The sequence below is a fragment of the Pinus tabuliformis genome, chromosome 2_1 (genome assembly GCF_031772625.1).
Source record: "Pinus tabuliformis cultivar Carrire ecotype Pingquan chromosome 2_1, CPIR1, whole genome shotgun sequence".
NCBI classification, from domain to species: Eukaryota; Viridiplantae; Streptophyta; class Pinopsida; order Pinales; family Pinaceae; genus Pinus; species Pinus tabuliformis.
The window spans coordinates 103,401,029-103,426,152 of NC_142299.1; the positions used below are offsets into that span (position 1 = coordinate 103,401,029).

Consider the following 25,124-nt stretch of genomic DNA (forward strand, 5'->3'; position numbering starts at 1 on the left):
ACATTGTTTGGCGGAAGGATTTCCGTGAAGGAAATTAGGACTCAGAGGGAGTATAGAGGGGACTTGTTCCTTAGAGGGTTTCTAGCGCCAAAGAAATTCAGATCTTAGTTTTGCTGGGCAGCAATGAAAGAGAGAGAAGAGAACCTGTTCGACACTCATTTGAGCACAGATGGCAGTTAATGGATTGAGGGATCAATGATAGATTGGATGGAGCATCCAACTTTGTCATCTCGAAGGCCAGGATCTTGGCAGTCTTGGACAAGAATCACATCAAGGATTATGCTTTGAAGATGTTTGTTCTTCCGATCGATGCTGATCCTCTTAAGAAATACGAGGAGGCTCAAGCGAAGGCGAAGTGCATGATCTTAGACGGGATCAAGGTTCATGTGGTCCCACATATTGCTGAAAAGGACACAACAAGGGAAATGTGGGAGGGCTTAAACACCTTGTACGAGGGAACTTTCATTCAACGAAAGATGTTGTTTGAGAATCAGTGTTGTTAAAATCGCGAGTTTATCCCCCAGCCGCTTAAATCGCGATTTTTAGGGATAAAAATCGCGACTTTTTTTTTATACCGATTTTTTCGGAAAAAATCGCGATTTTTTCCATAAAAATCGCAGAGGCGCGAGGCAGCGGGCTTTTAATAGGCAAAAACGATTTTTTTTATGTCATTATGCTGTCGCCGCGCGGAGGAGGAGGAGAAGAGGTGAGGGAGAGGAGCTGAAGGGTTTCCGTCGAATTTGGGAGCGAATCCAAGTGTTTTTAGGAGAAATCCAAGACAAGATCACCAATTTGTCCATAAAAAAGGTATGTAGATTAATTTTTTTTGTTTTGCTTCTATAAAAACTTTGTTTTTCATTGTTTTTAAAGAATTTTTTGTAATTTTTCATTGATTTGGGATGGGTAATTTGTTATGACTATGAGAACCAATTTTTTATTTTTATTTTCTCATTTTTTTTAAACATTGTTTATTTTTTTTGAATTTTCATTGTTTTTTGGCATTTGCCATTGGCATTTGGTTGGGTAACTTGGGTTTGGAAATTGGGATTTTGGAAATAATTAACTTGTAATTTTGTAAATGCTAAATTGTAATTTGTATTATGTAATCCTAAATTCCTATTTCCTAATCCTTATTTTTCCATAGGTTTGCAAATTCAAAATTCAAAAACAAACATGCCAAGGAAATTGGATCCTTTCTGGGAATATGGTGAACCTAAAACTCCGAATGATAGACAAAACTTGTATTGCAAGTTGTGTGGAAAGGAGATATTCGGGGGGGTGTACAGGTTGAAGTTCCACCTTGCACAAATCCCTGGACATGATGTGGGGCCCTGTCTAAATACAAATCCTGAAATTATCCAAAGAGCCATGAGAGCATTGGGAGAATTAGAGCACACTAGAGAGGCCAAAGAAGAACTCAAAAGGCAACTAAAAAGGTCAGCTGAAGGAAGTGGGCCAAGTGGCACTGGTTCTACTGCAGCGTCAGTCAATCCGGTAGCTGCATCATCATATTTTGTTCCTCGAACCACACCTGGTTCACAACCAACTATCGGTTCAATGCTAAAAAGAACTGAAAAAGAACAAGCTGACAGGTTGATGACAAAATTTCTCCTCTGGAGTGATATTCCTTTCAGCATTGTAAGGAATAATCCATTTTTCCAACCTACTGTTGATGCTATTGCCAGTGTTGGCCCGGGGTACAAAATCCCTTCTCTTCATGATTTCAGAGGTCGGCTTCTTCAAGATGAAAAGCGTGACTGCACCCAAAGATTGGAGGATTTTAGGGCATCATGGGCACAAACAGGATGCACTGTTATGTCAGATGGTTGGACTGACCAAAAGGGGAGAACCCTTATAAACTTCTTGGTTAGTTGTCCCAAGGGGACTATGTTTATCAAATCTATTGATGCAACTCATCAAATCAAAGATGCAAGAACTTTATGTGATTTGCTGGATGTGTTTATTTTGGAGGTGGGTGCAGAAAATGTTGTCCAAGTCATAACGGACAATGCTGCAAATTATGTTGCTGCTGGTAGAATGCTTATGGACAGGCATCCTACTTTATTTTGGACACCTTGTGCTGCCCATTGTATTGATTTGATGTTAGAGGACATAGGGAAAATTCCCTTTGTCAAAGAGATTGTTGACTCATCAAAAAGCATCACAAAATTTATTTACAATCACACATCTGTGCTTAGCTTGATGAGAAAATGCACCAACAACAAAGAGTTGGTGCGCCCCGCCATTACACGGTTTGCGACGAGTTTCATATCTCTTCAATCCCTCTTGAATTCTATGTGGGATTTGAAGAGAATGTTTCTTTCAGAGGAGTGGCGTGCTTCGTCAATGAGCCGCAAACCAGAAGGAGAGGTCGTGTGCAGACTAGTTTCATACCAGGAAGACTTTTGGGCGGGAGTGCAGGAGGTGTGCGCTGTTACTGAACCTTTGGTAAAGGTTCTTTGGTTGGTTGATGGTGAGAAGCCCGCATTGGGCTATTTGTATGAAGCCATGGACAGGGCCAAAGAAGCCATTCGGTCCTACTATGATGATAAGGGAGATGATGGGTTTCAGAGACAACTCCTTCTATGGGAAGTCATTGATGAGCGATGGAACAACACACTCCATCGTCCCATTCATGCTGCTGGGCTTTTCCTGAACCCTGCATTTTCTTATGCATGTGGGTTTGATTTTGATGCTGAGATCGTGGATGGATTATTAACCTGTGTCCAGAAGATGGTGAGATCTCCAGAACAACGTATAGAGATCTCCAAACAAATTGAGACATATAAGATGTCAGGTGGCACATTTGGCTTTGAGATGGCTGTCACTGATAGGACGATTAAAATGCCAGGTATTTTTTAGTTTGTACTTTGTAACTTTGTTTCAAATTTCATTGTCTCTTCAAATTCCATTTTTTTCTTATGTTTATTTAAAATTTTATTTGTAATTTTGTTGTAGACGCATGGTGGAAGATGTATGGTGGCAGAGTACCCCTTTTGCAAAAGCTTGCCGTACGCATCCTCAGCCAAACATGCAGCTCCTCGGGATGTGAGCGCAATTGGAGTGTATTTGAAAAAATACACAACAAGGAGCGCAATAGGTTAACACTTAAACATTTAAAATATTGCAAATTTCCAAATAAATTTTTGAATTCATTAAACAATATTTTTTTTATAATATTAATTATTAATTATTATTTCATGAACTTTGTACAGGTTGGAGTCCCATAGACTTAATGACATGGTCTATGTCTACTACAATCTTCGATTGTGGGTGAGGCAACTAGAGAAGACACCTGATATGGATGCCATCTCATTGGATGGGATTGACACCACTGCTGAATGGAGGGTTGAGATCGAGAGGCCTCTCATGGATCCCACTGATGATTGGTTAGTGCAGGATGAGGGGGAGGAGGAGGGGGAGGAGGAGGAGCAGGAGGAGGAGGAGGAGGAGCAGGAGCAGGAGCAGGAGCAGGAGGAGGAGGAGTTGGAGGAGCAGGAGGAGGAGGTGACACCGCCTACCCGGGCTACCACTACCACCAGTAGAGGACGTGGTCTCCGTCTACCTACAGTAGCTGCTACTTCTACTTCTTCAGCTTCTAGAGCACGTCAGACTCCACTGCCATTTCCACCAGCACAGGCACCAGCATCTTCATCTAGGGGGAAAGGGAAAGCAGTGACATTTTCTCACAAGAGGGGCAGAGGAAATCAATAGGATTAGAGTCTTAGACTTTCATTTTATTGTATATGACATTATGACATGATGAGATACATTATCATATTTTTTGTTGATATTTTGAGGCTGAGTTGGGACTCAGGACTTACTATTCAGGACATTATTCAATGTTATGTGTGATTTTAGCGCTAGAAATGATATTAAACATCTTATATATTAGTTTTTTTATCATATTTATGTGTCAATGTATTTATTTTATGTTGTAGATGGTTTAGATATTAAAAAAATTGAAAAAAAATGAATATTTTTGTGCCAAACGTTTTTTTCCCGCTTTTTTCCGCTTTTTTCCCGCTTTTGCCGATTTTTTCCGCTTTTTTCCCGGCGCCGATTAAATCCCGCTCGCGCTTTTAACAACATTGTTGAGAATCAACTAAGGCAGTATCAGATGCACAACGGAGAAGAAATCGATCCCTTCCTTCTCAGGTTGCAAGGGATTCAAGACCAGCTGATTTCCGTGGGGTCTACACTAGATCTTGAATTCATGGTCAGGATTGCCCTAAATGCAGTCGCAGAAGACTGCGAGAGCTTTGTCTAGAGCATCTTGGGTAGGGCTTCTTTCCCCAGTTAGGAGGAGATGTGGGAAACTCTTCGACAGGAAGAGATGAGACGGTTAACCAAGGCGGGAAGCAACGACAAAAGAGTCATAGCCAAGAAGGAGGAAGAGGAGGATGCATCTCTAGCATCAACGGGACAGTAAGGGCAACAGAAGAGGAAGAAAAATGAGATCTCCAAAGTCAGATCCTTCAGATGTGGAGAACTGGGACACTTCGCCAATCAGTGCCCTCGGAAGAAGGGCAAGGAAGAGAAGTCTGACTCGAAGGCTGCTCCAACGAAAGCTGACAGAGAGGGCGAGGATGACGATTGCGCCATGAGTGCTCATGCACCTCTAGAGAAGAGGTGGGGCGACATTGAGTTGTAGTCGGGAGGACAACACGAGGGGCAGGATCCTTAAGGTGCCCAAACTCTTGGATGACATACGGCTACAGGGGTCCTTAATGACAGTAACAGAATGATGGGAATCGGTTTGTGCTAGGGATGATGAAGCAATAGTGGCATAGCTAGATTGCCAAAATTTGAAGTAGCACAGTGGAGTGCTGCAGCAGTGTGGGAGGGCACAGAGCATATACAACAAGAGCGCAAAAGCATCAGAGGGTCAACACAAATTAGCAGTAGAGGTAGCTTCAACATCATGAGGCATCCAGACTGACCAACATGTCAGTTTTATGGGAGACTTTTTCAGTTGCTTACTTCTCAGCAACTGAGTTGCAGTGCAAAAGTTAGCATTGGCATTGCTATGGGCGACATGATGCAGCATATTGAGAGGGAGTTGTAGTACAGATGCAGCAGTGGCAGTGGCAGTGTCATGGGCAGTGGTACAGGTTGCAGCAATGCAGTAGATGAGGGGTAGCAGGTTGAGCATCAACAGTGTAGAGGACAGATGTCATGGATCAGTGTGATGCTTCTAATGGGAAGTATTGCCAGAGCACATTCCTCACTAAGAGGAAGTGTTGATTTTGGGTAGCATCAAATGTGCTCTAGCTCTGAAATTTTGTGGAGAGGTTAGAAGACATGAGATCTCTAAGACCCAAAAATCATTTGGTGAAATTCCACCCGGTTTGTGTTTTATTAATATAATTAATATTTTTAATGGGGTTCCTAAGTCTAAACTTAGGAAAATAAACATATTAATGGGTATTAATAAAAATATGGTTGAGAAGCTTCTAAGAGACAAGGATCGAGTCTGTTTTAATTTTAGCCATTGACTAAGCTCTTAATCGTGGTCGTTGATTGATCAACAGGAAAAGTATAAGAGGAGAATTGAGGGTTAGTTGGAGATACACCAAGTTGATCAGTCAGTTCGATTTTTCTGGGGCGAGGTTTTCTAAGAAAATCGAACAAGTGATCTGTTGCAGTGAGAGGAGGAGAAACGGAGATTTGGATCGAAGATGAAGTTTTGAGCCAAAGGGTATGTGGTAGAGAGGCAGCTTGAGCATCGCGAACGCAGCGCAGAGGCCTACGTAGCCTAGGAGGGGCTCACGCAGAGCTGATGTAGGCCAGGAGGGGCTCTTGCAGCGGCAATGTAGAGTATTTGTCAGTAGTCTGAGATTTTGCTGGAGAAGCGAGGTTCTGAGCCGGGAGGGCTGATCATTAGTGTTCATCCAGCGAATCGATTCAACAGAAGAGGAGACGCATTTCTCTAGAGGCAAGATGCTGGCCCACAGTGATTGCGTAGGGACTTCACAGTGGTTGCCGGAAGGGTGTCAGTTCACTAATTGGATCAGCTGTGTCTTGGGGAGTGAGGTAAACCCTTGTGTATTTCTTGCTAATGTGATTTCTCTGTAAGGTTAGCCGTTGTGAGAGGCAACCTGTTGTACTCAGATTTTGCTTGCTTAATAATACAAACCCTCTATTTGCTGCACGAGTTTTCCCGCATTTGGCTTTTCCGGGGACATGTTGTCCAAAAATAATGGTGTCCCTTGTCTGTTTGTCTCATTTATTATTTCAGTTTATGATCTGTATGTCAGTGTAGTCTGCAGTAATGTTTACATCACTATTTATGTAATTAAATAACTTTTTGAATGAAATAACAAGTAGGAGATGTTAAACCAAGAACTGCAGTAGGATTTCTGTTTCTAAAGATTCATAAATTTTCATAGTAATTTCTGTGGTCAAATCAAAAAGTCAACGCTGCAATCAACACAGTCAAACAATGCCCAAACACCTTGAAACTCGTACCAAACAATGTGGCCTGCAGAAATCAGAATTTTGCCCACAAAATCGAACTCAACGCGTGGTTAAATACCCCAAGTCAACGTTGGTCAATACTGTGCTAATATTTAAAATTTTTGGCCTCCAAAACCATTGCAGAAATTTGTCCTCTTCCACATGTGCAAAGTAGAGAAGCCTCCAAGTTTACGAACCAATCAAGAGAGGAGAGAGAAGATGATGTGATGAGTTGAGATAATGTCCAAATGAGAGAAGGGTGAGGAGACACATCCATTGGGTTTCATGAGCCTACATTTGACTGAGGCTGATGTTGACAATTTATCCATTAGAAAGAATAAATTTAAAATTCCATTTCTGCTTGTCAGAATGAGATGATGTTTATATCAAAATTGTACCTCTCGAAAAGAGGAATCCATGCAATAATCATCTCGATCATATGAGTTGTCCTAAGGTGGAAGTTGGCCATAGTTGCCAATTTTAACACTTCTTCTGAACTGGGAGAATTCCACCTGCCAATGCCATCATGTCATCCTGTACCATCCCTGTCATCACTACCCTGCTTTTCTCTGCTCTATTCAACCATGAAGTAATAATGAAGAAGTGATCGAGAGTGAGTCATAAGATCATATCACTCTCCATTGATTAAAGTCAGTCCTTAATCCCAAATCAAGTTGTTCAACACCATGCATTCTAGTGATAGGGAGTATGGTATTACACGATGTGTCCATTTGTAGTGCTATGGTCGCTAACCATCTTTTCCCAACTCATTGGCTAGATGAGAGGTACTCCCCATGAGTCCCAGACTCTTTAGGTAGAATGTGTGTCGGGGCATCAACAGGAGAAGGTGAACCACTCATGCTGCTCATATGCCATAGGAGAAGGTGAACTACTCATCCTATGCATCTGTCAATCGTAGGGCAAGGTGAACCACTCACCCTACATGCATGTGTCCGAGCAGGGAAAGGTGAACCACTCACCCTACACACATGTCAACCATAATGTGGTATCATAGGGGTAGGTGAACGAGTCACCCTATATCCAACCGCACGACTAAGGGAAGGTGAGCCACTCACCCTATGGTCGCTAATAGCTCCAAGAAGTACCCCACGCGCCCAGGAGCTCTCAAAGTTGTGTGTCTAACTCATATGGGACCCTCATTTGTTCCACGACTCTAGGTCTCTCTTAGAAGGTTAATAATTTGACCTTCCCCAAAGGCTTTGTGAGAATGTCTGTGACCTACTCATCTGTTCTAATGTGTTAGAGCCTTATTGCTCCCCGTTGTACCATATCTCGAATGAAGTGGTACATGATATCAATGTGCTTGGAGCAGTTGTGGAACACGTGATTCTCTGATAGACGAATCTCACTTTGGTTGTCGCAGAAGATCATGGTGGTATCCAAAATGTGCTCAAATAGCTCACTGAAGAGCTTCCTTAACCAAAATGCTTCACAACAGGCCATACTTGCAACAATGTATTCGGCCTCTGCGATGCTTAGTGCATCCGATTTCTGCTTCTTGCTCATCCAAGATATAGAAGTAGACCCCAAAGAGAAGCAACACCCAGACATGCTCTTACGATCCACCACGTTGCCATCTAGTCAGCATCTGTATATCCATGTAGCCTTAAATTCTCAGCAGTGTGTCTCAGTCCATAGTGGATTGTGCCCCGAATATATCTTAAGAGATTCTTAGCTGCAATCCAATGAATGTGACGAGGCTCGACCATATATTGACTTAACGTATTCAGAGCGAAGCATATGTCAGGACAGGAGTTGACCAAAAACATTAGGGCCGCCACATGTTGACGATACTTGGAAGGGTTTGCCAATTAGGGCCCACCAACACTTCCACATAGCTTTTTAAAGTTGAGTTCCATCAAAGTAGTCACGGACTTGCAGTCCACCATCCGACATCTCTCAAGTAGCTTCACAATGTATTTTCCTTGAGAAAGGAAAATCTCGCCTGGCTTTTCCCAGACCTCCAACCCTAGGAAATAATGCATTACTCCTAGTTCCTTCATCTCGAACTCGGAAGCCAATTGCCTCTTGCCTTGATGAATGAGAGGCTCATCACTTGTTAGAAGGAGATCATCCACATAAAGAATCAGAATGAGAGATCTGTCCTTTTCAACCTTGAAGTATAGGTTTGGGTCAGCATCGCTCCTTGTAAATCCCACCTTCAAAAGATAGCTATCCATCCTCTCATACCAAGCCTTAGGGGCTTGCTTCAACCCATAGAGGGCCTTCTTCATCTTGCATACATGTGTCTCACGATCTTGAACTTCGAAACCCTCGGGTTGTTCCACACAGACTTCCTCCTTAAGCGAATCATGCAAGAAGGTAGTTTTGGCATCCATCTGGTGAAGGCTCCATCCTTGTGAGGAAACAAGGGCTATAATCGAACGGATGGTGGTATATCGAGCAACCGTTGCAAATATCTCATCATAGTTTACTCCTTCCATTTGAGAGAAGCCTTGAGCAACAAATCTGGCCTTGAATTTCTCAACACTCCCATCAGCTCCATGTGTGATCTTGTAGAGCCATTTCGAAGTGACCATTGACTTATCCTTGGGTCTAGGAACCACATCCTAGACATCATTCGTCATGATCGACTCACACTCCTCGTTCATTGCATCCTTCCAAACTTCTTGCTTCACGGCTTCTTCGAAGGTGCAAGACTCAGATTGTACAATGGTACTCATGGAAGCTAAGTACCCTTGGTACCTATTCGGCTTCTTGCTTTCACGAAATGTCCCCCTTGGTGCAATATGTTTCTCATCATCTTCAAGAGTATATTTGAGCCACAAAGGCGTTTTCCTTGAAGTAGATGGCTCACTAGGAGGTGGATCAATGGGATTCATCAAACCTTCAACATTGGGCATCGGTTCAACGGACGAAGGTTCATCCTGCCTTTCTGCATCAACATCATCATTGTCCTTCCTAGAAATAGGAAGATCTAAGATCTTTCTAAGAGAAAAATCTTCATTGAAAGTGACATCATGACTTAATTCCACTTCCCTTTAACCAGGCACATAGATTCTATATCCCTTCAAAGTCTCACTGTAGCCTAGAAACATTCCTTTCTTCCCAAATGGATCTAGTTTATTTCTTTTCTCTTTCGGGACATGAAAATATATTGGACAACCAAAAATTCCAAAATGAGAAAAATCAAGTTTCTTACAAGTGAATACTTCTTTGGCTGTATTGAAGTCCAAAGCTTGATGTGGGCATCAGTTTTGGACATACACAACGGTGTTGGCAGCTTCTCCCCATAAGAACCTCGGTAGGCCTTGATCATGTAGCATGGCACGGGTAGCTTCTATGATAATACGATTCTTCCTTTTGGCAAGACCATTTTGTTCAGGAGTATATGTAGTAGTGGTCTCCCTCTTAATGCCAACTTCTCTACAATAGTCTTTGAATTCATTTGACTCATATTCTGTCCCATTATCCATCTTCAATATTTTGATCTTTTTTCTTGTTTGATTCTCGACCAAGGCTTTGAAAGAGCGGAACCATTTGATTACTTCATCCTTCTTCTTTAAGGAATAGATCCATGTTTTGCGAGAGAAGTCATCCACAAAAATAACATAGTGCAAATATCCACCCAAAGATGTCATGGCAACATATCTGATAAATTAGAATGGACCAATTGAAGAATATCGGTGGTTTGATTTTCACTTGATGGGAATTTTCCCTTTGTATGTTTTCCAACTTCACATCCCTGAAAAACACCTCCATGATTTAAGTTGAATTTGGGCATACTTGTGACCATCTTCCTTACATCATGTAAGGCTTTGAAATGAGGGTGAGCAAATCTACGGTGCCATAATTCGGATTCAAGAGAAGTATAACAAGTCATTTCTCCCAACGAACTTCCTCCAACTTGATAGAGACCTTCAACCTTGAATCCAAGAGTGAATGCATCTCTTGGGTTCCTTTGTCAAACACAAACCTTCCCATCAATGAATGTCACCTTGAAAACATTGTCCTCCATCGCAGAAACAGTGACCAATTTCATTTTCAGATCAGGTGCATATAGCGCTTCTTGTAAGTGGAGGGTTTGACTTTGATTTAAGTGAAGAGTGTCTGTCCTAATTCCTTTAACGGGATTGGTGGCATTATCCCCAAGTATAATGTCCATATTCGTCTCCTTTTCAACCAATCTTGAGCGGGTCTCCTTGTATCCAGTGAGGTGCCTTGAGGCACCACTATCGATCAACCGATGATCCAATGTATCCGAAGAAGAGGAGTGTTGAGGGCAAAAATAAGATAACATTCTTTTTGCTTTACAACATTAACTTCTTCATACCTGAAGTTTCTCAACTTCTTGCAATGACGACCATTTCCATTTCGAGCAGCAGGAGCATCTTTCCTTTGTTATTGAACCTGTTGTTCCTTTGATTGCCATGGACCAGCATTGTTCCTTCTCTTAGAATGAGCGGAGGCGGTAGGATTGTTTCCATTTGAGGGCTTGTCTCTTTCCATCATCCTTATTTCTTCTTGAGTGCATCTGGCTAATAATTCATCAAATCCTAGAATCTTGTTATTGTTGACGATGGTAGTGTTAAACACATCCCAATTTCTTGTAAGACCTCCAAGTGTAATACGAGTAAGCTCCCTGTCACCAATGACTTCTCCAATAGATAGGAGATCATTCTTGATCTCGGTGATCCTCATGAAGTAGGATTGGATGGATTCTCCTCTATCCATCTTGATGTCTTTCAACTTGTTCTTGAGAAAGAGAACTTGATTCACATTATTTACTTTGAACATCCCAACCAGTTTGTCATACATCTCCTTAGATGTTTCCAAATTAGAAATATAGGCAACCAAAGGCTTATGAATAGAATCAACAATAATCTTCTTAGCTTTAACCTCACCTTTCTTGTACTTGGTTTGTGCAGCAACGAATGCATTTAAAGGAGGCTTTGCTATTCTTCCTTTGACATAGTCCATGGCATCATTTTATTCCAATGTCAAATCTAGAGTCATCTTCTATGCATGATAGTCAGATTTGTCCTTGAGCTTGTATTTGGATTTGACATAAGATGTAGTTGTCATTGGGACTAGTTGCAAGTCCTTCTCGAACAACTTCTCTTAGTGATCACTTTGCTTCACTCTTGCTTGGGCTTTGTCTTCACCTGAGCTTTGCTACCATGTTAATTTTAGACAATGGTATTTTCTATGCTTTAGCACAATTTACTTGAATGTTCCTTTAGCAACCCAATGACAATTTCCAATTACATCCAGTAGCAATCACATTAACTGAAACTCATTGACAGTAAATGTAGATAGAACATAAAAACATTTGCAGAAGACAAGCCAAGACGAAAGGACACAAGATGTGGTAGATGCCAGGGACAAACCCCAATGTGGGGAAACCCTTTGATCAAATCTCCTTATTATTCTTCAATAGCTCAACAGAGAGAGAGACTACAAATATCAAAATTACATGCCCAAAAGAGTCCTACCAAATCTGCAGTCAATTAACAGTCAAAGAAGCTCGAACCAGAAAGTCAAAATTTGTCAAAGATGACCCAAAATATCCTCTAAGCAACTCAGTCAACAACGGAAGAATGCGGCTTGCCAAGGGAGTCAAAGTCAACCAAAAACAACTCGCTTAACCCAATCAAAGTTTTCTATAATTTATGTGGTCAAACCAAAAGGTCAATGTTGGAATCAACACGATGAAACAGTGCCCAAACACCTTGGAACTCGTGCCAAACATTGCTCCATGCAAAAATCTGAGTTTTGCCCACAAAACCATAGTCAACGCATGGTCAAATACCCCAAGTCAACGCTGCCCTAATCTCTGAAATTTTCGGCCTCCAAAACCAGTCCAAAAATCTGTCCTCTTCTACACGTGCGATGTAGAGAAACCTCCAAGTGTACAAATCAATGAAGAGAGGAGAGAGAAGATGATGTGGTGAGTTGAGATGAAGTCCAAATGAGAGAAGGGACACTTCTATTTATACGCTTCGTTGAGGGTGAGGAGAGACATCCATTGGGCTTCTTGAGCCTACATTTCACTGAGGCCAACCTTGACAATTTATCCATTAGAAAGAATAAAATTCAAAATTCCATTGCTTGTCAGAATGAGATGATCTTTATATCAAAATTGTACTTCTCAAAAAGAAGAATCCAATGCAATAATCATCTCCATCATATGAGTTGCCCTAAGGTGGAAATTGGCCCTAGTTGCCAAGTTTAACAGATTCCTATTCAGGAGTTTGATGGTTTTACAATTTTCATACCTGGTAACCGTCAGATGCACTGTAATATATACATCGACAAGCTGTAGTTAAGTATGGGGAACTACATAGTGAATAAGGACTTCTTCGTGGTGGATATGTCAGCCACCAATGTGCTGTTAGGTTGTCAGTAGCTCTACTACATCGGGAAGTATATTACAGATTAGTGGAACATGGAGATGGAATTCAAAGATTTGGTTGATGGCAGAAGGGTAGTTTTGAGGGCCATGCATTAGTACCCACCGAGACTAGTATCATCTAAGAACATGGAAGCAATATTGAGGCAGGGTGATATTGAGTGGGCGGTTGAGTGCCTCATTACAAACAGAAGATAGTCGGGCCAACAACGACACTATTCTGATGATATTGAGGTATTGCTTTGTAAACATTAGAAAGTCTTTTCTGACATTCCTCCAGGTAGATCACCGGACAGGGATTTTGAGAATGTCATAGAATTGGAGGAGGGTGTACAGGTTGTCATTACGAACCCGTATTGACATCCCAAGGTTTAGAAAGACAACATTGAGAAGGCCATCAAAGAGTTGTTGAGGCTGGGTTACATTCGACCTAGTTCCATTCCTTTCGCTTCTTCAGTAGTTATGGCTAAGGAGGAGGATGGTATCTTGCGGATGTGTATTGATTATCATGCTCTTAACAAGAGAACAATAAAAAAACCTTTATCCTATTCCCAGGATAGATGAGTTGATGGATGAACTGAGGGGAGCCAAATATTTCTCGAAGATTGATCTTCATTAAGCCCCCCGCAACTTTCCAGTCATGCATGAGCCATGTCTTTAATAAATAGTTGTGCAAGTACTTGCTGGTCTTCTTTGATGATATATCAGTCTACAACAAGACGTGGGAAGACCATCTAGGCCACTTGGACGAGGTGTTGGGGATCGTGGAGCAGGAACTATGTGGAAAGGAGTCAAAGCGTGGATTTGGCATGACAGAGATGCTCTATTTGGGCATGCGATTGGGAATGACAGGGTTTGGGTCAACTAGGAGAAAATTTGAGCAATCATCGAGTGGCCCACCCCAAATAATGTAACAGATCTGGAGAGTTTCCTTAGCCACTACACTACTATAGGAAGTTTGTTAAGGGGTTCTCACAGTTAAAAGCACCTCTTATAGACCTCACCAAGAAGAGAGCCTTTAGTTGGACAAAGAAAGCATAAGAAACATTCGAGAAGATGAAGGAGGTGATGAGTACATGCCTTATGCTTGCACTACCAAATTTCACCCAGTCGTTTATGTTGGAATGTGGCGCTTCAAGGACAACGATAGGAGTGGTTCTTATGCAAAATCACCACCTCATAGCGTTTGAGAGCCACATACTTAGAGATTATGAGCAACACTATTCGATCTATGACAAAGAAATGTCGGCCATCATGCATGCATTGGCCAAGTTCAAGCAATATTTGGTGGGGAATAGGCTCAAAGTAAAGACAAATCATAACAACCTGGGATTCCTCATGGAGCAGAAAGAACTGAGTGAGAGGCAAAAAAAGTGGATCAGTTAGTTGCAGTCCTACAACTTTGAGATAGGGTATGTGAAAGGCAAAAACAATGTAGTGGTCGATGCTCTTTCGAGGATGCCATCTACTCTCTAGCTCATGGAGATGACCAAAGACTAGAAGTCACTGCTGTTGGTGGAGTATTTGAAGAATAAGTTTTCTAGTGAGATTCTGGAGGGGTTGATTCATGATGACAGGTACTGAGTTGTGGATGATATTATTTACTACAAGAACTGGATCTATTTGGTGCTAGGATCACAACTCAAGGAGAAAATTAAGCAAGCAGTGCACAACTCACCCTTAGCAAGGCATCCAAGATGTAGAAAATTAGGGAGAGGTTCACTTGGAAGGGCCTGTAGATGGATGTGTTGAGGTTTCTAAAGGAGTTTAGTACTTGCCAACAAAACAAGGTATAACTCACTCATCTAGCAGGTTTGATACAACCACTCCCCATCTCGGAGAAAAATTGGGAGAGCATTTCCATGAACTTTATCACTGGACTACCTCTGACACAAGGCAAAGATTGAATATTTTTGGTGGTAGATTGGCTCATAAAATTCGCTCATTTGTTTGCCATACCATCAAAATACTCAACAGTGCAGGTGGTCGAGATGTTTTTTAGGAAGTCTTGAGATTACATGGGCTGCTGAAGACCATAGTGAATGACAGGGATAGTACGTTCATGGGCTTCTTCTGGTAGGAACTATTCAGACTTGTGGGGACAAAGCTGGCACCAATGTCACATGGTTTGGATTCGAATTTGGGTTTGACTATGATAAGGTTTGGTTCGAGTTCAATTTTTTTGATGAGGTTCAGATAAGGTTCGCCATCAGGTTCGTCTATATATATTTTCTATATGTATACTTATATTAACTTGAAAATGAAATATAGGATAAAATTGTAAGAAATCAGCATCAATAAAAAAATGCTATCACAAACATGGAAATTGCAAGGATGGATTATAAGCTTGAGTTGTGACATGAGGTTATGAGTTTTGATCTATGGACTTGGTTAATGGCTGTGAGGTTTGATGAGGTTTGCCGAACCTCAAAATCTTTTTAAGGTTCACCAAAATTCGAACCTCAAGGTTGAAGTTCAACAAACCTTGTGACATAGGCTAACACCGAGCACCATCTATCACCCATAGCCTGATGAAAAAATGTAAATGGCTGGAAGGCTTTCTCTGGAATTATGTAACTGACCAACAAAAGTCATGGGTAAAGTGGATGCATTTGGGGGAGCATTCCTACAACACCACTTTCCACATGTCCATCGACATGACACCCTTCAAAGCATTATTTGGGTACTATGCCATAACATTTGCAGATAGGATATTTGGGGATAGTCCTGGCCAAGGACTGGATTCAGGAGAGCCAAGATATTTTAAGGGTCCTCAAGGACAATTTGTAGATGGCTCAGAACCAAGAGAAATTGTACACAGACATGCACAAAGTAGAGGGCAACGTTGAAGTGGGAGATATGGTATACCTTTGTCTTCAACCCCGCAGGTAGTCGTCACTCAAAACAAAGAGGGCGGAAAAGGGTTGAAACTTGAACCATAGAGAATTGTGAGACGAGTAGGAGGAGTGTTCTATGAGCTTGAGCTTCATGTTTTTCATGTCGCGTGCCTTAGAAAGGCCCTGGGACAACATGTTGTCACTTCCACAGAACTCCCACAGTTGGACGAAGAAGGAGAATTGATCTTAGCTCCAGAGAAGATCCTAGAAACAAGGGAGAGGAAGCTGCGAAATTGAACAGTGAAAAAGTACCTCGTGAAATGGAATGATTTACCAATGGAGGATGCCGCCTGTGAAGGTCAGTAAGTGCTCACACATCCTGAGTTAAAATTGCTTGAGGATAAGCAATCTTGGGCAGGGAGGACTGTAATTTCCCCAACCACTTAGGAAGCATATGACAGAGTCCGCTAAGCTAACATGGTTTCCGTAGGCTAAGGGAGGGAAAATTTAATAAGGAGATGACTTTCCTATCCTATTATGCTGGTGGGTTTGAATGGCAAATGGACTCAGCCTCTGCTCCAGAAGTTGGCTGAGTTTCTAGTACATTTGGGTATAGTTCTCTTGTGAGAAGAGGGAAGTGGAGCCACACTTCCCTTCTGGACGAATTCTGGTGTTGAAGAAGAGGAGCTGCCTTCATTAGGGGTCAAAACCATTGACAGGGCTGTTGCTGGTTATACATGCTTGCAGTGGACGAGTTTTGGGCATGAAAGAGACAGGGCTGTTGCTGGGTATATATGCTTGCAGTGGACGAGTTTTGGGCATGAAAGAGACAGGGCTGTTGCTGGGTATATATGCTTGCAGTGGGCGACTTCTGGGCATGAAAGAGACAATCTCCTGGACTGTATAGAGGCTGTCAAGCTTCTCATCTTGCTGGACGTGTTATTTCTCCTCAGGAGGGTTGATAGCAGTCACATCTGGGCTATATTTCATGCATTTCTGAGCGTGGTTATGGTGGGGAGAAAATGTCTCTGTGGACCAAGTTAGCACAAGAACGAGTGTTAATGTGTGAGTTAGCCTAGAGCCACACGTCTCTTGCTGCTGTACAAGTATTCTGGGCTTGATTTAAGGCCGAAACAGTGAGTAAATTGCATGGTACAGTGGGAGGCATCTACTTGGAGATATGCTGCTGAAACTACAATTGAAGTTGTTAACTGTATTGAGGAATACCTTGCTGATTTATATACCAGGTTCATAAATTCGTAGCAGCATTATGGATGGTCCTTTGTGCATTGAAAATCAGTTTATAATGTTATGAAGCATTACTATGCCAAATGAGATTCTCTGCATGTGTTGTTGTAATGAAATTGTGAAAAATTTACCTACAACAGTGTGCACTTAAACTGTTCGACAAAATGTGAAAATTTCTAAATAGAAATCCAACTGCAGTGATTAATATTATTTTTCTACTTATTGACTCATAAATAACTTATTCACAGTGTTTCGACATCAAATATCGAAACAAATTCTACTGCAGCCTTCACAATTAAAATACTATGGCAAGTGAATGCAAAGAAAAATACTAGCACAAGTATAGCCACGATGACACAATTTTTTTTGGACAATTGTGCCTAGAGAAACCCAATGTGGGAAAACCGGTGCAGTAGACGAGGGTTTCTTTATTATTCTTCAGCAAAAATCTCATGTACAAGATACAACCAACATAATAAAAGACGATTCTCTGTGAGTAATTTTATAGACACTTCTCGGCGAGTTTCTGATCCAAGAGATGACCTGCTGCCCCCTTTGCATCTCACTACGTCAACCTCTGCGTGAAGACTGCGCAGTCCCAGTGTCACACTGCCTCTGCGCTGTCTCTCTGCATCACAACTGTGTTTTCCTCCCTCTACTCTGTGTCACAGCTGTATTGTCCTCCCTCTACTCTGCGTCTTCTGCTCTTGCACTCCCCACTGATGCTGATACCCTCTCTTTCCCTCTCACTTGCAACTCTCCCTCTGATTCGATTTTCTCTTGTCGAACTTCGACTAGTGAGAAAATCAATCTTACTCAGGTAACTAAGTATCTGCCTCTGGTGTGTTTTTCAATTGCCCATCGAAGTCTTTCTTATAATCCTCCAATTGAGTAATCAATGGCCCAGATTAGATTCTAATCAATGGTTTAGATCATATTGGCTTGATCCTCGTCTTCTTCTAGAAGTTTCACCCACAGTTAGATTAATACCCTTTAATTGTTTTAATTTCCTAAATTTAGACTTAGGCAGTCATTAAAATAATTAATTATTTTAATAAAACTGTCTCCAGGTGGAATTTCCAAAAACGTTTTTTGGGTATTGTGGAATACATGTGCCTAAGCCTCCCTGCAAAATATGAGACTTAGAGCACATCCGATGCTACCAGAAATGAACACAAAATTCTTCACTGGCAAAACTCTGTAAACTCATAAAGATAGGGGAATTTTACAACGCCCCAACCTTCTTGATCATTAGGTGAAGCAATCACATTCTAGTTTTCCAAATGGGATCCCGAACACACCTTCTTGATCTTGTTCAAAATGAAAATATGAGCCAAATGATGCCAGTAGACCAGAAGTGCTTCTATATTGACTTGATGAGAATTAACCTGTCTCCCTTTGATACCAACTATTACACCCAAATTTCATGATTACAGCTATAATCTATGTAATTGGATGTCGAATAATCTCTTGTTGTGGGATTTCACTCATGCTATAATATTTTTTCTATGCTCAATGGGCAGCCATACTCTCTCTATCCCGTCACTCTGATTCTTGGCCCAGTATCCCTTGATGTCAACATTATATTGTCAACATGGATTTTGTGTCTGCACTACATCTTGTGTTTCTATCAAGTCTTGACTTGTTAGTGAGCTCTCTATTATTCGCTTTTGGTAGAGTACTGATAGGTGTTGGTTTCATTCTGATTGTGTATTCACATTGTCTGTGTCTCTAGTTCCCATTGATATTAATAACATTCGTATTTTATATTGGGGGTTATTCCTATGTAGCATCTCCTGCCATCCCTTGAAAGTTGGGGGTCACTTTATGCCTCACCTAAACTTGTGACCCACTCGATCCAGAAACCTTGCCAAAACATATGACATAGGTTCCTTGCCACTGTTGGCAGGGTATGGAAACCTTTCCAAATCTTTATTTATGACAATGGTTGATGTCATTAGAATAATCAATGAACTGACTATTAGTGAAATCATCATTTGTAACACTGAATTGTCAGTCTGGCCTGTTTTAAATAGAAGATAGCTTCTGTCAATTTAATACATTTTGCAGGCAATTGAATCATGTCAGGTGTAATGTGGGATATGTATGATGAATTTTAGTCTAAAACTATGCTTGACATTACTGCTGTTGTAGGTCCCATTTGAACATGCTGTGAAGCATGTGTTGGACAATCTGCGAGCTATTGCAAAAGGAGACTATGAGGTGGTTGTACCAGAGAAACGTAAGCTTGGGACAATTGCTTTTGCTGCAGTTTCTTTGGTCCCAGATGAAACCACGGCATTGCTTGACAAGGTAGTATTTATTGTCTGAAGAGTTTTTTTTGTGGGTGAAATGATTCAGGGTTAGAACAAAACATGCAGGCAATATATGAAAACGCGACTTCAGCAGTAATAATTTTTCCGAAAATTCTTGCTTGGGAGAAAATTCATTATTAATATTTCTTTTTCTTTGGTGCAGACATCTGATCTTGATTCACGTGCTAAGATGTTTCTTGAGGAAAAGAATGTTAAGAGTACTCTTAATAGTGCCCATGTGACACTTGCTCACAAGAGGTCTCATGGTGTCACTGCAGTTGCTAGTTTTGGTGTTTTCCGTGGACAGCAAGTCCCTGTTGAATTTACTGCAATCCTGTTTTCAGATAAGCTTGCTGCTCTGGAAGCTCATTTTGGTTGCATTGGAAATGAAAAGATATCTTCGAAGAATGAGTGGCCTCATTTGACGGTGAGTAGGTACTTGTTTCTTTGGTAAAAGGATTTTGAAGCATTTTCTTGCAAAATGACAAAAATAGGCTTGTTAGATGAAATAGACTTAGCTTGAGATTTATTTAGGAATATTAGAAAATACAATCAGAAACAGAAACTGTGCATCTAAAGTCTCATGTAAGAGGTTTAATGAAACACTTCTATCAGTGCTTCTTGGCACGTGGAGAAATCATTATAAGATTATATGAAATTGGAATTTGCTAACAGACAATCATCTAGTAGGATAATTTAAATTTAGATATGTAATATTGTAAAAGAAAGACATAGAAGGTATGATAATTGATTGTCCCGAGAGGCTCTTTACAGCTCAGTATTGGGGTGATGTTGTAGTGGTGTAAATGTTTGTAAACATTTACATGTCCGCTCAATTAAAAAATAGTAAAATCTTAGAAGTAATATAGAGCCTAGTATAACGGAGATGTTGTAGTGTCCATAAATGAGTGTAAAGGTTTAAATGTTGATATGTTTTCTAGATAAAAGAAACATATCATATTTGTTAACACCTAATCCAAAAGGATTGAGATTATTGTCAATAATGTAAATAGTTTAATCTTTCAGTTATGAATTGAAGATAACAAAAAAGCCTTGGAATTTGTTCTGAACATAAATTATGTAAAAATAGATAAAAATAGATAATAAATAATAATCATAATAGTATAAATATAATAATAAATAATAAATAAATTAACTAATGGATAGTTAGTTAATAATGAAAAGGCATGTCTTAGATAAATGCTTGTTCGTGAAATGGTACTTATTTGGCTATATACACATGACGTTCATTCTCATTTGTAATCATCTTACATCAATCCTTCTATTCAATATGCAATTATGTTAAATTATGGTATGTTCTATGCTTAGAGAAATTTACTTCAATTCTTCTTATTAGCCCAATGTCAATTTTCAGTATAGCAGTCACATTAACATATAAGTAAAATGCTGATAGAACATAAATAAAATCGACAGAAGGCAAGCCAAGACAAGAGACACAAGATGTGGCGGCTAGCCAAGGACAAACCCCAATGCGGGGAAACCCTTTGATCAATTCTTCTATATTCTTCAATAATTCAACAGAGAGAGAGATTGTACAATATCACAAATCTGTGATTTATAACAGCAGCAACATAAATCAAATGTGCAAGGTCAAAGCTGGTCAAACAACTCACGAATGACCTTAAGATATCCTAGGAGAATTCGGCCTCCAACAACAAGTATGTGCAACCCAAAACCGTGCAAGTAAGAGGGACAAATCAACAATGAAAGCTACCCTTACCAGTCAACGCTGTCCCAAATCAGCCCTCCAAAAGTCAACGCAACACTTCGTTTAGCCTAGGAGAGGCTGCCCATGTAAGGCCGCAGTCAAAGAGGGTAAGACGCTGGTCAAAGCAGCCCTAAATGACCCTAAACAGATGATTGTACCCTCCTGCGTCCTCGCTGCCCTAATCTGCATGTTATGAAACCAGCGCACAAAAAGATAGAAAAGATAGATCAACGCCTTAGAATTCAACCTCTTCGAGGGAGCAACCTCCTTTACATTACATAAATGAACAATTCTTGGATGATTCAAATGACAAAACCTCCTTTCTATATATAGGAGTCTAAGAAGTCACAATATAACTCAGACGACCTAACAATAATAATATAAAGCCACAAAAATAACAATAGAGGGATTCTATGGGGCACAGTAATAACAATATGGGGACAATAGGGGCACACAATATTAATAAGGGATACAACTACAATAGTAATGGGGTAATCACTAGTATTATAGGGACCTAACATGCCCCTCTCCTTCAAAAAAGTGTTGTCTTCATCGCTTGAGTAGTTCTGGATGCTTCTGTATAAAATTCTCATCCTCCCATGTGGAATCTTCAGCGGATAAGTTCTTCCACTTGATGAGATACTCCGAAATTGATCGATTTCGTAGCTGTCGAATTCTTGTTTCTGTGACTGCTTCCGGTTCCAATATAATTTTTCCTTCCTCGTCAAGTTTTGGCAATATTGTTTGAACTGGGAGCTTGTCGCCTATAGCCTTCTTTAAACATGAAACATGGAAAATTGGGTGCACTCGAGAAGCTGCAGAAAGCTCCAATTTGTATGCCATAGTACCAATCTTTTGCAACACCTTGTACGGACCATAATACTTTGGTGATAATTTGATATCCTTCTTAGCTTGCTTGAGGGACATTTGTTTATATGGTTGTAGCCGTAGGAATACCCAATCACCTACATCAAAACTTCTTTTGCTGCGATGTTGATCTGCCTGTTGTTTCATTCTATTCTGTGCCAACACGAGGTTATCCTTTAGGAGTTGGAGGACTTGTTGTTGATGTTCGATGTGATGTTCTACTACTTGAACCTTAGAATTTTCTCTTAAATATGATGTGATGGATGGTGGCTGATATCCATAAAGTCCCATAAATGGGGTCATTTTTGTTGCTGTATGGAAGGAAGTGTTATATCACCATTCAACTAGAGGCAACCATTTGACCCATTGTGTCTGTTTATCAGAGATATCCTTCCAAACATTAGTAAGCATTTCTTGTAAAAACTTTGTCAAATCTGTCTTCAAATCTTCCATGCCTGTCTTTAAATCTGTCTTCAAAGCTATCTTCAAATCGTCCATTTTAGCTTCCACGTCATTCATCTTAACTTCTACGGATTTCTTTAAACAATCCATCTTAGCTTCTACGCCTTTCTTTAAACCATCCATATTAGCTTCTACATCTTTCATTAAACCATCCATCTTAGATTCTGTTACTTTTTGTGCAAGTGACACTTGTTGCACTTGGTCTCATAATTTTGATATATCATGTCGCATTTCTTCCTCTTCTTCATGAGTCATGTTAGAGCTTTCAGGTTGCTTACTAGGTGTTTGCATTTTCTTTCCTCGGGGCATCAATTACCGATAATAATGCTTTACTATGCCCTTTGAATTCCTTCAAACTAATTTTTCAAACCAAGCTTATGCAAAAATTTAAAAATACTACACACCTTTTTTCACTTTGTAGGAGCTTGATATTGAATCTAATGTATCTCTGTAATTTCAGATCATCCAGTTCTAAAATTACGACCTGCGGTAGCCCTCTACGTCCTCTTTCCAATGCTAGCAGTCTGATCCAAATTGGATTCTCCAGGGAAGAGTTATGCCAAATCTCCCACGGTGACCTGATTATAGACTAGTTCAGTAGAGAAAACTTGTACAACGTGCCACGAGTCACTGTTTCGACCTTTGGCTCTGAAAAATATATACAAGAAACTACAGTCCGTCCTCTTTCTGTACCTTCTTACGAAATTTCAATCCGATGCTAAGAGAGAATGTTATGACGATTTTCCCCAAGTCACCAGTTTGGAATGTAATTCAACAGTTTGCAAAAAGACCAACTTCCTCAAATCATATCTCCGCAAATATAGTGCGAAAAGCTCTGAAATTCGGACCCGAAGTTCAGTGCGATTTCGTCTCAAATGGCTTTTTTTTAAGCTTCTGAAACGTTGCATAAAAAAAAAGTTATAGCGAAAATGCCACGATGACCTATTTGGAGTAACGAAACCCTAGAATCGAAAGCTCTGATACCAAATGTTATGAAACCAGTTCACAAAAAGATAGAAAAGATAGATCAATGCCTTAGAATTCAGCCTCGTCGAGGGGGCAACCTCCTTTACATTACATAAATGAACAATTTTTGGATGATTCAAATGACAAAACCTCCTTTCTATATATAAGAGTCTAAGGAGTCACAATATAACCCAACCGACCTAACAATAATAATATAAAGCCACAAAAATAACAATAGAGGGATTCTATGGGGCACAGTAATAACAATATGGGGACAATAGGGGCACACAATATTAATAAGGGATACAACTACAATAGTAATGGGGTAATCACTAGTGTTATAGGGACCTAACACTGTGTCCTCACAATGATGCCCTAGAGATCTGCGTCCTTCTTCAAAGCTGCCCAAGAGATCTGCGTCCTCCTTCCTTGTGTAGAGTACTATTTTAAAAACCGGCTGTTTCGACTCCGATTTGGCTGAGTTGGTCCGAGTCATAGCCCAACCGGGTCGACTCGGCCTTTGAATCGAACCGGCTTGCCGGGTTGTTACCGAGCCGGCCGAGTTGGCTAACAACTCGGCCAGCTCGGTAGCAACCCGACTGGCTCGGCCGGCTCGGTAGCAACCCGACTGGCTCGGCCGGCTCGGTAACAGTGACCGGTCAAGTCACTTCAGCGGTATTTTTTTTTGAAATTTCATTTTTGGGGACTCCTTGGGTTTCCCTGTCTGACTCTGATCCCTAGTATTGATATGCTATTCATGGTAATGTTAAATTCTTAGAGTAAAAGTGACATTCTCCTTAATCTTCATTTTCATCCTTTTACTTAAATTTTTAACATTACCATGAAATGACTCAGGATTTGAGAGTGGTTCCGGCTTCATTGGATTTCATATGGAGAAAGTAGAATTTTAGATTTCATTCAAAATCCAGCAGACTTATCAGTTTTTCAAGATTGGGGGATTGCAATGTTTCCATTGAATTTTGTCATGTATTATGGTATGGAACTCGTATTTAATCAAGAGCACCAATCCCTCTATGTACCTTGATGTTAGTGACATTGGTTGTCGAACTCCTCCGGGATTCGCTCCCAAATCGGGAGCTTCTGAAAATGTCGCTCCCACTCCTGTTTTCACTCCCGCTCCCCGCTTTCGCTCCCGCTCCCATGTAACACTGAGCTAGATGATGTTGGCAACTCTAGCAGTAGCCAGTAGTACTGGTCACAGACTTTTGTTGTGGAGGTCATTTCTAGCCTCCTTGGTTATGTGTTTTTGTTTTGATCGCTATATCATCATCATGTATGTATTGGATAGTGCACTGGGTGCCATTTTGATATAATGGATATATTCATGAGCCTACTTTGATCATATGTTGTCTTCTATCTATATTCTAATGCTGTGTGTTTGGAAACATGAATGAAAATCTTTAAAATTAAGTGTTTTTATAAAAAATAAATATTTAATGTATTTTTTACAATGATCGAGTCATTGAAATCGAGTCGGCCGAGTCGATACCGAGTTGGAGTCGGAGTCGAAGTCGACCCTCGGCCGAGTCGAAGTCGAAGTCGGAGTTTTAAAACATTGGTGTATACCCAAGAGACAAGGAAGAGATGAGAGGATGAGAGTGAGTGAAATGAAACACAATGTCTCCTCCTTTTATATGCAACGTTGAGGTTAGTAGGGGTGTGCAACACAACTTGATGGTCGACCTTGACAAATTGTCAAGAAATACAAATAAATTCATATCTCCATGAATACATGTCGGAATTGGATGATCGTTAGATCAATCCTACACCTCTCAACAAGAGGAATCGAAGAAAAATATTTGCTGCCATAAATAAGATGACCCACA

At 40.6% G+C, this 25,124-nt stretch overlaps 1 protein-coding gene across 3 annotated transcripts in view; it reads left to right on the plus strand.

Annotated features, from left to right (window-relative positions):
* The window catches only part of RNL (RNAligase), a 420,780-nt gene that overhangs the window by 338,577 nt on the left and 57,079 nt on the right, over window positions 1–25,124 (plus strand). For all 3 annotated transcript variants that reach the window (XM_089402248.1, XM_089402249.1, XM_089402247.1), the window contains 2 exons: window positions 19,093–19,251; window positions 19,417–19,680. In XM_089402248.1, coding sequence (XP_089258374.1) covers window positions 19,093–19,251; window positions 19,417–19,680 — 423 coding nt within the window. The remainder of the gene's footprint in view (window positions 1–19,092; window positions 19,252–19,416; window positions 19,681–25,124) is intronic.